This window comes from Hyperolius riggenbachi, chromosome 7 (assembly GCF_040937935.1).
Source record: "Hyperolius riggenbachi isolate aHypRig1 chromosome 7, aHypRig1.pri, whole genome shotgun sequence".
Classification (NCBI taxonomy): Eukaryota; Metazoa; Chordata; class Amphibia; order Anura; family Hyperoliidae; genus Hyperolius; species Hyperolius riggenbachi.
The window spans coordinates 294,023,926-294,036,696 of record NC_090652.1 but is presented as its reverse complement, the minus strand read 5'-3'; the positions used below and the strand labels follow the sequence as shown (position 1 = coordinate 294,036,696).

The window sequence follows — 12,771 nt, the reverse complement described above, 5'->3', positions numbered from 1 at the left end:
AGATCACGTGACAGGTGTACCAGCGTTGCTAAGTTACCAGTCAAGAGTGGGAAGCTGAAGCTGCTGCTGTGTGATGCGATTGGTTGCCCGGGCTTCCCATTGCCGCTACCTGTGTATGTAATTCCAGTGTAAGCAGCGAAGTAGGGAAATATTATTATATCACTGCACCACTATTGTAGTTGGTCCAGGGCTTTATTATTATACATAACAGTCTGAAATAAAGCAACATTTTTAGAGCAAACAGTTTTGGCGAAAAGACAAACAACAGCATCATAAGAAGCATGAGCAAGGCTCAGATTAATTGGTTGATTGGTAAATTTTGGTACACAGGAAGAATTCTACAAGTCCAGACTAAACAGGTGGCAGTGGCGTTACTTACGTATCATGCTGTCCAGGCAGTTACACACTCAGCAAAAAGTGTATACAATGTTTCAATCCCTTCAGCATCAGTGTCAGATTACAGCCTGGAATCTCTTTCAATGGAGGTACTGTGGCTGTGCAGATTGCAGAATGAACTACTTTACTTCCATAATAAATTACATAGTTAAAAAAGTTATAGGAAAAAATTGTTTAGTAAAATTAGTAACCCTTACCCCCCCCCCCCCCCCCCCCCGGTTAACCCCTAACATTAACCCTTCACCTTCCTCCTAACCTTAACCTGCCTCCCCCTTAACCCCTAACCTTAATTCCTAACCTTAACCTCCCCCTCCTTAACCCTAACCCTTCACCCTCCCTCAACTCCTAACCTCAACTCCCCCCCCCCCTTATCGCCTAACCCTAAACCTTAACCTCCCCTTTCTTAACCTTAATCCCTAACCTCCTTGCCCCCCTTCTTAATGCCTAACCTTAACCCTTAAGACCCCCTTCTTAACTCCGAACCTTAACCCTAACCCCCTCCCCAAGGTTAGGAGTTAAGGAGGGAGGTTAAGGTTAGAGTTTAAAGAGGGAGAGTTGCTTAAGGGTTAAGCTTAGGGGTTAAGGAGGGGTGGAAGGCTAGGAGTTAAATATGGTGGAGGTTAAGGTTATGTGTTAAGGGGGGGGGGGGCGGCATTATGGGTTAGGACTAAGGTTAGAAGTTAAGGAGGGGGTTAATGTTAAGGGTTTTATGATCTTCCCACCCTGGCCATCCACGAACCTCCCGGATGTGCATGTCACTGTTAACCACACTACCATTCGCCCTACCTCTCAAGCCCGCTGTCTTGGTGTCACCCTGAACTCCGCACTCTCCTTCACTCCCCACATCCAAAACCTCACAAAGTCCTGCAACTTCCACCTTCGTAACATCTGTAAAATTCGCCCTTTCCTGACCTCTGCCACCACCAAACTCCTCATCCATGCCCTCATAATTTCCCGCCTTGACTACTGCAATGCCCTGCTGTCTGGTCTCCCTATGACCCAAACAGCCCCACTGCAGTCCATCATGAATGCGGCAGCCAGAATTATCCACTGCTCCCATCTCTCCACCACGGCAGATCCCCTCCTAGAATCGCTCCACTGGCTTCCTATCCAGTCCAGAATCAGATTCAAGATACTGTGTCTGACCTACAAATCTGTCCACAAAACCTGTTTAACCTACATTTCCGATCTTACTCAGAGGTACACACCTAGCCCCTCACTCCGCTCTTCCAATGAACTTCGCCTAACCTCCCCCCGCATCACACAGTCCCATGCACGCCTCCAGGACTTCTCAAGAGCTGCTCCAACACTATGGAACTCCCTACCTCCACCCATTAGGGCAGCCCCCTCCTTCAACATCTTCAAGAAAGCCCTCAAAACTCACCTTTTCACTCTGGCCTACTACCCCTCACAAGTGCTCTAAACCTACAGCTGAACTCTGGTCCCCTACCGTTCGTGTCCTTACCTCTCCCTCTAGATTGTAAGCCTTTGGGCAGGGTCCTCCTTTTGTGTCCTACCTGATCATGCACCTCCATTACTGTGCATCCATGCTATGCATCTTAGTGAACCTAACTTGCCTAATCTCCATGCTCCATTCAGTGACTGACTAAGCATTACCTGGTACTCATACTGTGCTGTGACCTTGTTTTTCTTGTATTCCCGTATTGTCATATTGCTGTATGTCACCCCTAAATATTGTCTGTAACCTAAATTAATGTTCAGCGCTGCGTAATATATTGGCGCTTTATAAATACAATAAATAAGGGTTAGGGGTCAAGTGGGAGGGAGGTTAAGGTTAGGAATTAAGAAGGGAAGGAGGGTGGTTAAGGTAAGGGGTTAAGGAGGAGGGATTAAGGGTTGGGGTTAAGGTTAGGCGTTAAAGAGAAACCGTAACCAAGAATTGAACTTCATCCCAATCAGTAGCTGATTGCCTGATGCCCCCTTTCCCATGAGATATCTATTCCTTTTCCCAAACTGAATATTAGGGGGCTCTGTATGGCTGATATTGTGGTGAAAGCCCTCCCACAGTGTGATGTCAGCATCTCACAGCTCTGAGGTCCTGACATCACACTGGGAGCCTTTTTATTACATTATTTTCACTGGAGTTCCTCTTTAAGGATGGTGGTGGTGCAGGGTTAGGGTTAAGGGTAGGGGTAAAGAAGGGGGGTTAAGGGTTACTAATTTTACTAAACAATTTTTTTCCCTGTGTTTTAAGGTGGACTAAAAAATAACCATGTCATTAGACAGAGAACATGGCTCGGTGTACTCATCGGGACAGGATGAAGATAGAGGCTGTGCAGAGATCGAGGAAGGGGCGTTGAAAATTTTGCTATGATTTGCCTCCCCTCCCCCGTGCGGCCGCACCACTTGCACGCCCATAAAACGGGCCTGCTTTTCAGTCTGCAATTGAATAACTCAAGGTATGGGGCTGTCTTTACTGAGTGTGGTAGGGAATTCCAAAGGGTAGCGGCAGCATGACAGGAAGCTCTGCCTCCAAAGGTTTTTAGGTGCACTCTGGGAGTGACTAAGGTTATTGATCCTGCTGATCTGAGGTTGAGGGAGGTTAGGTATGGTGCAGTTTCAGCAAGTCATTCATGTATCCAGGACCCAAATTGTGTAGGGATTTTAATATTAAACTGTCCAATCTTGAAGAGTATACTCCATTTGAGGCTAGTTAACACTCAGCGCTTGGAGCACCGTTAGCCCGCGATGGGCTCTGCGATTGCAATTAGTGGCGAAAATCTCGCGATTGATTTGCGCTTGTAATTTCCATTCAATAGAACGAGAATCACAGCACAATCGTCCCTGAAATGCTGCATGCAGCGCGTTTGATTGAAATCGCAAACGCTGCAGTGTGAATACATCCATAGGGATACAATAGTAGCAGCGCTTTGCTGTTCACCGTGTAAATCAGCCCTTACAGGTAGCCAGTGCCGTGAGCGAAGAATCCGTGTAATGTGACAGTGGTGAGGCTGGTTTGTTAGCAATATGGCTACAGCGTTCTGTACTAATTGCAGTCGGTACCAGTGTTTGTTTGGGAGGCCTGCATAGAGGGCTAGAAATGGCCCAAACCGTTTGCAGCAAACAGGCCTGTGGGGTCACGATCGGCACGGGGGGGGGGGGGGGGGGGGCTTTCAGGAAGGGGATCCGGTGGAACTGCACGGAGGGCACGGACAGCGTCCTCCGTGCATTTAAAACATCTTCTAGGTACTTGTCTTTAAAGTTAAACCCCGGACTGGGAGGGGGGGGGGGGGGGGGGGGGAATCTACTTAGCAGCACTGAAAAGGTCTGGTGTTTAACAGTTTCACAGCATCAGAACTTTGTTTCTCTTATACAAGCCTCATTTTTACCTGTACAGAAGAAAACTGCCCGGGCTTTTTTCCTCTGATGCTGTGCAAAGCATGATGGGATTTCTGATGTTCTCGTTCTGCTATTTTGGTGCAATTTTATTTTTTCACATTTTGAATTTGACATTTGAAGCCTAGCGCATGCAGCTGGGAGGGGTTATCAGGACACAGGACAGTTGGAACTGTGTCGCCTGATCCTTATCACCTCCTTTCAACCAAAAAGATGGCTGCCCCCATAAATCACACATTTGCCTGTTCTTTTAAAACAGGGTGGGTAAGAGATTATTCTAATTAACATAACTAATGACAGTATGTTTAACGATTTTAGCCTCGTAAGTCCTTTAAGGCGCTTTTTTAATGAGACCCATTGCTTAACCATTTAGTTCTAGTCGATTACCCTAGTACAGGGGTCTCAAACTCACGGCCCATTTGCGGCCCTCAATACAATATTTTGTGGCCCTCACCGGCAAAAGGTTCCTTATAGTTCGCTTCAGTGCTCCCAAGTAATCTGCCGCATCCCCGCCACTAAACGAGGGCTGCAGAGCCCTCAAATCGCCCGGGGGGGGGGGGGGGGGGGGGGAGTGGGGCAATCTGCCGGCATTTCCTGAAAGGGGCAGAGCTTTCAGCTTCAGCTCTGCCCCTCCTGACAATCGCTGCCTCTCCCCACCCCTCTCTGTGAAGGAAGAGTGAGAGGGGCGGGCAGAGGCGGCGATGCGCCGCAATTGTGAAATTCCTTATGCGGCCCAGCCTCATCTTAACTTTGCCTCCTGCAGCCCCCAGGTAAATTGAGTTTGAGACCCCTGCCCTAGTACAAACCGCTGCCTGATACCATCACTTAGGGTCCGGAACTGCTAGCCCTCTAGCTTTTGATTGTGTAATACACCATACTTTTCTGTTAGAACGCATAAATAGATTATTTTCTGTAGAGAATGGTCATCTCCTGCTGAGTAAAAACAATGTCTAATTGCTGGGCAGATCGTAAGATAAATTTCCAACATGTTGGAACTCTATCCGGCAGGTAAAGGTCCGTACACACGCCGGACTGCAGGCAACGACGGGTCTGTCGTTACCTCCCAGCGGGAGGAGATGGCGGACCCATCGTTTCCTGCAGTCCGGCATGTGTACGGACCTTTAATCTCATGTTGGGGATACATGGGTCGACAAATTCTTAAACAAGCCGCTGTTGGCTCGATTGATAATATCTGTCAGGTCAGATGACCCACCGGGTAGATTCCCCGCTCGATCTCCGCGGGCGGACAATAGCGGGGAATCGAGCGGAAGGCACTCCCGAGGGTGGGTGGGTGTGGGTGACATGAGGGGAGGGAGGGAAGGAAAAAAGAAACCACATGATCCAGGCGCCAGCATCAAGCCAGCAGCTCGATCCGCCGGAATTATCTTACCGTGTATACCCACAGAAGAATCTAACAGAAAATTGTATGATGTATTCCCAGCATAATACTTGCGACTTTAGATTGTCCGATAGATCTTGTGAAAACTCCTACCTTCATCGAGATATGATGGGGGACGGAGAGGGCCTGGAAGACATACAGACTCAGCATGATGTTCATTTTAAGCACATTAATCCTGCCAAACCAGCAAAGTCTTAGCTTTCCCCACTTTTCCAAGTCTTTTTTAGTGTGGTAAGGAGTGGGTAGTAATTTACTCTCATTATCTCCTGAATATCTGTAGCCAGTTTTATTCCCAGATACTTTAGGGTGTCTTGGCCCATCTAAACGGGAAATTTGCCTTCAGATGTTCTGTTTCCTCATCCTTTAGCCCTATACTTAATGCCTCACACCAATTTTAAGGTTAGAGATTTTCCCAAATTCTGCAGATGCCTTCCACAAGTTGGGTAGGGATATCTTAGGGTTTGTCAGGAAGAATAGCAAATCGGCGTACGCCATGATCTTATGTTCTGTTGCACCTATCTTTACTCAGAAATATCTACATTCATCCGTATCGTTTTTAAGGGCAACCCTGTCTGGTTCTCTTTATCTCCAGTGGATCTGAGAGCATCCCGTTTACTTTGACCCTTGCTGTCAGGTCTCTGTACATGGACAGTATCCAGGATATCATATTTTCTTCTAGGCCAATATGTTATAATACCACCTTGATGTATCCCCACCTGACCCTGTCAAATGCTTTTTCTGAATCTATAGATAGTAATACGACAGGGTCAGGTGAGGAACATGACCACTGAATTGTATCCACCAATCTGATAGTGTTATCACTAGCCTCCCTCTCTTGTATAAATCCCACCTGATCATAGTGCACCAAGTCTCTTAACCTGTTAGCCAAAATCTTTTGCAAGGATCTTCAGATCAATATTTAATAGAGAGATATTGGCCTGTATCCTGTGCAGGATGTTGGACCCCCTTTTTGAAGAGATGTGATAATGGTAAATCCCATCCCAAAAATTTTCCTCCCCGGTTAGCTTTTGTTTTTATGAAATTTAGTGCTTTCACCCAATGTGGTTCTAGGAACGCCTTAAACCTTTTGTAATAGTCCAGGGTAGAGCCATCTGGGACTGGTGCCTCCCCCTTGGCATTTGCCCCAATGCTTTTTGCAAACTCAACACAAATGCCATGTTCCCTCCCCTCCATAGCACAGGCAGAAATTTGGTAGAAGAAAGTTTCTAGGTTATAGTATAAATCACATACTAAATTTGTGGATCAAAACTTCATGAGATCGAGGAAGTAGGTATGACCCAACCAAGCACAAACACCAAATATATGAAAACTAATATTCCAAAAAAAATCTTTATTATCACATATCAAATAACCTAAAGAGTCAAAAGATTTGCCCCCTGACCCCAACATGAACCCCTCTTGTGGGACCCACCCACAGTCCCCCCCCACAAGCAAGCAATTGGACACTCCAAGGTACAAAACCACTTGTGGTGAAGCATACTAGTTGCTTCACTCTTAGCTGCACCTGCAAACACCAAAGAAAAAGTATTGATCAATTAAACAGGAAGCCTAGAACAGTTCCAGAAAACCAGATGGCATTCAATAAGGTGCCAGCACATCAAGTGGCACCAAGTTTCTGTGGATAGTCCAGGTTACCACAAACAATGTCACAGCGCTGTAATACTGAGTCTCATGAAAGCAAGTTCCATATTTCTAGCAAGTAAGGCAAAGATTTAAGAGTTGGCACAATTTTAATGCATAATACAAGCTGGTTAGTGCAAACGTTCAGTTAGCAGGATATGCAAAGCAGACCACTTAATGCAGCCAGTTAGCAAAAGCACATATGGGTAGAACTGGTTAGCTTTTACTCTCCCATACTCAAGCACACATATCTTCCATATTGGTAAGGATAACAGATACTAGAAGACCCATGCAGAGCCACTGGATAGCAAGTCTTGTAACCAGGAGTTCATATGACTTGTAATAGCCTGCAGTGCATATGCACAACATTGCCCAATGGGCGGCTTACAGTTCCTTTGTGCTGAGACCACGAGGTAGATGTGATAGCTGGAGAGGAGCTGCGCTGCAGGTGGTAACTTGGGCTGCTGAGATGGCTTAAAGCAGGTAGTGGGTGTGAGGAGCAGAAGGATCAGGTCCGTAGGACGCGGAACATGGAGCCCGGGATGCAGCACATGCATCCTCAACTGGATTTGCCGGACTTCTGGCTTCCTCTGGAGGCCAACTTGCTATAGGCCGAGTACAAAGGTAGTCAGCACACTGATAAAAACTTGGGCACCAGAAACCACATTAGTCAAGTAGAACTTTACATAAACAGTGGGACCAAATTATAAAGAGATATCGAAAGGAGACTGGAGGGTAAGTTTGGCAGTCACTAACTTGGTAAGCATCAGAAGATTGCTGAAGGCCAGTCTCTAAGAGCCTGCTTTGATTAGGCAGCCTTTTGCAGTATGTCATGTGAGTCAGCTTGGATAACATCATCACATTCACAGTTTCCAGAGTGTAGTAATCCTGTTGTCACATTTTTAGGTGCTTTTTGACCACGCTGGATGCTTGAAGAAATACGAGACGGTTATGGATATCCTGCAGGAATTTTGAGCTGCGTCTCCACTACTATAGACTCAGGAAAGATTGGTTGCTGGGCATGCTCACTGCTGAGGCCTCCAAACTTGCCAACCAGGCCTGCTTTATTCTGGAGAAGATGAGAGCAAAACAGGAATCTGTAACAGAACAATGCGTCACAATGCGAATGACTGGAATGTTCATGATGGTGATCTAAAGCTGTGCCTTCATCTGTATCTAGAAAACAAGTCAGAGCGAGCTCATCCAGATGCTGGTACAGTGGGGGTATGACGCCGATCCTGTTAAAACCTGGAAACAAGAAGAGGTATACATATGTAAAATGTGTACCGAATGTCCCCTACCCGCTATCCTTGCCAGGGTGTAGATGTTACTCAGCCATGTCACACTCAGTTCTGTTGCTGAAGCCCGCTCACATCTGCTGTCACACTGGGTTTAACTCACCTGGGGCTTCCCTCAGCCCCCTGCAGCTGATCGGTACCCTCGCAGCCCCGCTCTGATGCTCCTGGACCCCGCCGGTGGAGACTTCCGGTTTTGCCGTCACCGGCCGAATCACTCGCGTTCCCATGCCTGTCGGCCACGGCTAAACCGGAAGTCGCTGTGTCCAGGAGCATTGGAGCGGGGCTGCGAGGGTACCGATCAGCTGCAGGGGGCTGAGGGAAGCCCCAGGTGATTTAAATATCTATGCCCCCCCGACTTAAGTATCCCTTTAAAGATAAGCAGCAGGAAAATAACCTTTAAAGAGAAAAATGTAATTTTTTTTTAAGCTGATAAATACACTGCAATAAATCTGCGGTGTTTACTTCCTGCTTTCAGGGAATCGGACAATATTAAAATCCTGTGTTTAAACTGCTCTGCTGAAGCCACAAGCTGACACAGCTTAGAGATTTACACCTGTGATTAATCACAGATGAGGGGGAATTAGACAGGCTAGACTTCCTAAGTATATACTGGGTGCCTTCCTCCAGGTTTTCCTTTTAACCTGTGCAAGAGTTCAGGTGCACTAAAAAGGGCCGGATCTGTTTGGTAAGGAAAGGGTCAACTAAGGGTTGGCAATTATATCACACAAGTCTAGTGACTTACTTCCAACTCTTCAATAAAGGAAGCAAGGTCCTGATTCCACAAATCAGATGGAGTTCTCTTAAGATCTTCTAGCTCTGCAATCTAAAATAGAGAATTAAAGCCTCAAAATGCTTAAAACCAGATGCAAAAGACCAACATAGCGCAACAAGTTCAAAAATTGCAAACTGAAGATACTAAATTCAAAAGCTGTTCCTGCCGATTCCTCTCCCCCCCCCCCCCCCCCCCCCAAATTGAAGTCCTATGTGTAGCAACAAGTGCCTCGGCGCCGCTCCTCAGGCTCCCGGTGGCACGCCCGACCTGGCTTCTTGTGCGCTCCAAAATGCACCTCACGGCGGCGCGCTGGCGTCATCGGATGTCCTCCGGGCTGTACTGCGCAGGCTCAGTAGTTCTGAGCCTGCGCAGTACAGCCTGGAGGATGTCAGCACACCGCCATGAGGCACATTTTGGAGCGCACAAGAAGCCTGACCTGGCCAGGCATGTCACTGGGAACGGTGCTGAGGGCACCTCCTGCCTGCCACGGGCTGGAGGAAGCCCTGTCACAGGAGCCCTAGTGGGCAGACCGCAAATGGCCTTCCAAACAGTGCCAGAAGGGAGCCTGTGAGGTACGGTAATTACAACTTACACGATTCCAGGGTATCTGCCACCACCTCTGTTACCATGGGACAGAGGAGCCCGTTGACTGTCTGAGCCTAGATCTACAAATAAGAACGGTTAAAAGATGCTGTATTCTGTCTAGCAAACAATAGTAGTGTCTCTTCAGAGACCTGGGATCAGTTCTGTGTGTGCTGAATAATAGGGTAGCTAGAACAACTGACAATAGCGTTGGTTTATTGAAAGCAATATAAATATATAGACAATTATTAAAATCAACAGTAATAGCCAGTATGAAAAATAAAGGGAGAAAAATACTTAGTTCCTGGAAAGATGTCCTTTAGTGGGAAAACTTGTAAAGTTCAGACCAGGTGGATGCCAGCATATCCTCAAGCTGGCACAGATGAGATCAGGATGATGTTTCAGGGTGGAGGACACTAAGTTTGTCTCCTCTGCCAATCTTATGCCCCTGATCTAGTACGAGGGAGTGAGGGCGGGGCCACACACCCCCTTAGAACATGAGATGAGTCCTCCCCTTGTCCTGGGGACCAGAAATCATGTCTTAACCACATAGGGGCTCTATCTCACAGAACCGTACAGGTCAGGGCAGATTTACTAATATTTTCAGGTCTGCCTCGATTTACCCAGCAGCCTGATACCAAACATGAGGGGTGAGACCCCTGTGGTATCAGGGCACTTTCGAACTGCCTAACTGGCAGTCTTTACCTCAGAATGTTCTGAAATGTTCTCAGAACCAGCGCCAGACAGGGCCCTACATGCTCTGTTAGTTTGGAGGGTCTTCCAGCCTGGCAACACAGAAAATATGACACATTGGAATATGATCTACATCTGGGATTGACAGCAGGTCATCCCTAGGTGATGGGTCTTTTGAAGCCTGCAGGAGCAAGCCACATGTTGGCTCCCCTGCTGGGGAAAGGAGCCAGAGTGTCTGATTTTTCCTCAACTAGATTGAGTCTGTCATGGTGTTTATCAACTATACCTGATGGATGGGCCATCAGCACAGCTTGAAGCCAGGGACACTGCAGCAGGCTAGGGCCCTTTTGGTGGAAGGAGGGAAAGAGAAAAAAAAAAAAAAAACCCAGGAATGTCAGTTCTGATTCCTGTGATGGCTGCACAAATTTAGCCAGAAAGCGATCAGAAATTGGACTGCGCGGATCCTTCCAATTCACCCACATTTCTCACGGCTGTTCCGTGACAGCTGGGAGGAAGAGAAACTCCAGGTTGCTACAGGTAGCCCCTATACAACCAATCCAGATTCTATGGATCTGAAGTTCAATCGATGGAGAATCGAGTGCGATCGCTTTTTCTTCACGGGCGGTTCCAGGACGCGTCTGTGGCCCCGCAACTGTCCGTGACAAGCCCCAGGTAAGTGGATGTGAATTTTTTTTTTTTTTTTTTTTTGCGTCCCTGAACCTTCCCTTTAAAGGTAATATAGTAGCCACATTCCCCAAGCCATTAGAGAGCTGAGTACTGATGGTTGCTATGTAGGTTTTGAAAACAAACTACCCACTCATGATCAGGAGAGAGTAAAAGATACATGACATCAAAACAGATGAAGGTTACATGAATGTCTACAGGTGAGGCTGACCTTTGTATCCCTCTGCTTGCACAGCTCATCCTTCTCTTTGGTCAGACACCACATGGGCATATTGAGGAGATAGTTGAAATCTGGCCCAGTAGTGGAAGCTTCAGTTTCTTCTCCAGCTTCCTCCTGGAATATTGGTAAATAGAGAGAAAGTTACACACTGGCTATGTAAAGAGCACAATCCTGTGCATGCAAGACAAGCTACTGTTATACTATGTACAGTGTTCAGACTGACTTCCAACCACTGCAGGGCAATGCTGAAGACATTTTTTCCCCAGCAGAGGGCTGCATCTGAACTCTTACAAAAGCTCCCACTTTTGGGGGAAAATTTAGGATATAGATATAGGGTTCAATTCCCGGCCAAGGTATGCAAGCTGGCTTTTAAAAGCCTACAAATCTTTAAGCAAGCTCATTTTTCTCTAGGATATATCATAATGGTACATGCTAGGCTGCCTTCAGCATGTAGTGTTGGTATAGCGGTTAAGAGAGCTGACTACCAAGCACTCAGACCTGGGTTCAATTCCCGGCCAAGGTATATAAGCTGGCTTTTGAAATTCAATTCCCTGGAATGTGGGAAGAGGGAGGAAAGTAACAATTATCTAGGAACAAGCCTATAAGAGCCTAACTAAACTTTCCCTAGCAGAGTGTCAGCAGCTGTCCCTTAACTAATTAGTGCAGGCAGACTAGTGAGTAAAACGGTACAAGGAACTTGCCTTTTATAAGGGAAGGGGGGGGGGGGGGGGGGGTCACATGTGGTATCGCCGTACTCAGGAGACATAGTATAATGTGTTTTGTGGTGTATTTTTACACATACCCATGCTGGGTGGGAGAAATCTAATTTTTTTTTTTTTATTTATTTTCTTTCAACACATATCCATTTACAGAGATTTCTCCCACCCAGCATGGGTATGTGTAAAAATACACCCCAAAACACATACTACTTCTCCGGAGTACTGCGATACCACATGTGACACTTTTGCAGCCTAGGTGCACTAAGGGGCCCAACATCCTATGAGTACCTTTAGGTTTTAGGTTTTCACAGGTCATTTTGAGGCATTTGGTTTCTAGACTACTCACGGTTTAGGGCCCCTAAAATGCCAGGGCAGTATAGGAACCCCACAAATGACACCATTTTAGAAAGAAGACACCCAAGGTATTCCCTTAGTAGTACGGTGAGTTTAGATTTTATTTTTTTGTCACAAGTTAGTGGAAAACATTGTGCGCCATTATTCGCAGGCGCCATTTTCAGATGGATCTAATTTAACTGCCTTTACAGCTGTTTAATCAGCACCTAATTACCATTTCAATTCAGAGTAGCTTGCTACTATGAATTACTCAAAAGCCCACCACAGTATATCCACCATGTATGCTTCTGAATAACCCACCCCCTGCAAAATAACACATCCAAGATTACACCAAGCCTTACCTTCAGGAATGCACTTCAAAGCAGACCGATTCCCCGGTGGTCAGAAGACAGCTTATAGGCTAAGCCCACCTGTGCGCATGGGGCAGAAACTCCCACAATGGGCTCTATTCATAAACTGTTTACGCAAGTTTTCCGCTTAAAACAGCGGACTTTCCCGACCATTTAGCAAAGTGGGCATTCATAAAAGCTGTTCCCGCATGAAAATCTACAATCCCCCAGCAGAGCGAGAAATTTCCGCCTTCTCCAGTGTTTTTCTAGATTTATCTAGAAAAAAGTAACAAACTCTAGAAAAAAGTAACAAAATGGCCATTCATA

At 46.5% G+C, this 12,771-nt stretch overlaps 1 protein-coding gene across 3 annotated transcripts in view; it reads left to right on the top strand.

Moving 5' to 3' along the window:
• The first annotated feature begins 37 nt into the window (after positions 1-37).
• GLB1L (galactosidase beta 1 like) overlaps positions 38-12,771 on the top strand; it is a 110,611-nt gene continuing 97,877 nt past the window's right edge. Inside the window, exons 1-2 of one of the 3 annotated variants that reach the window (XM_068245976.1) lie at positions 38-113; positions 7,700-8,057. In XM_068245976.1, the coding sequence (XP_068102077.1) occupies positions 8,001-8,057 (57 nt within the window). In that variant the 5' untranslated portion in view covers positions 38-113; positions 7,700-8,000. Of the gene's footprint in view, positions 129-2,650; positions 2,817-7,699; positions 8,058-12,771 lie in introns of those variants that run through there. The other 2 variants (XM_068245977.1, XM_068245975.1) reach the window with 2 other exon arrangements.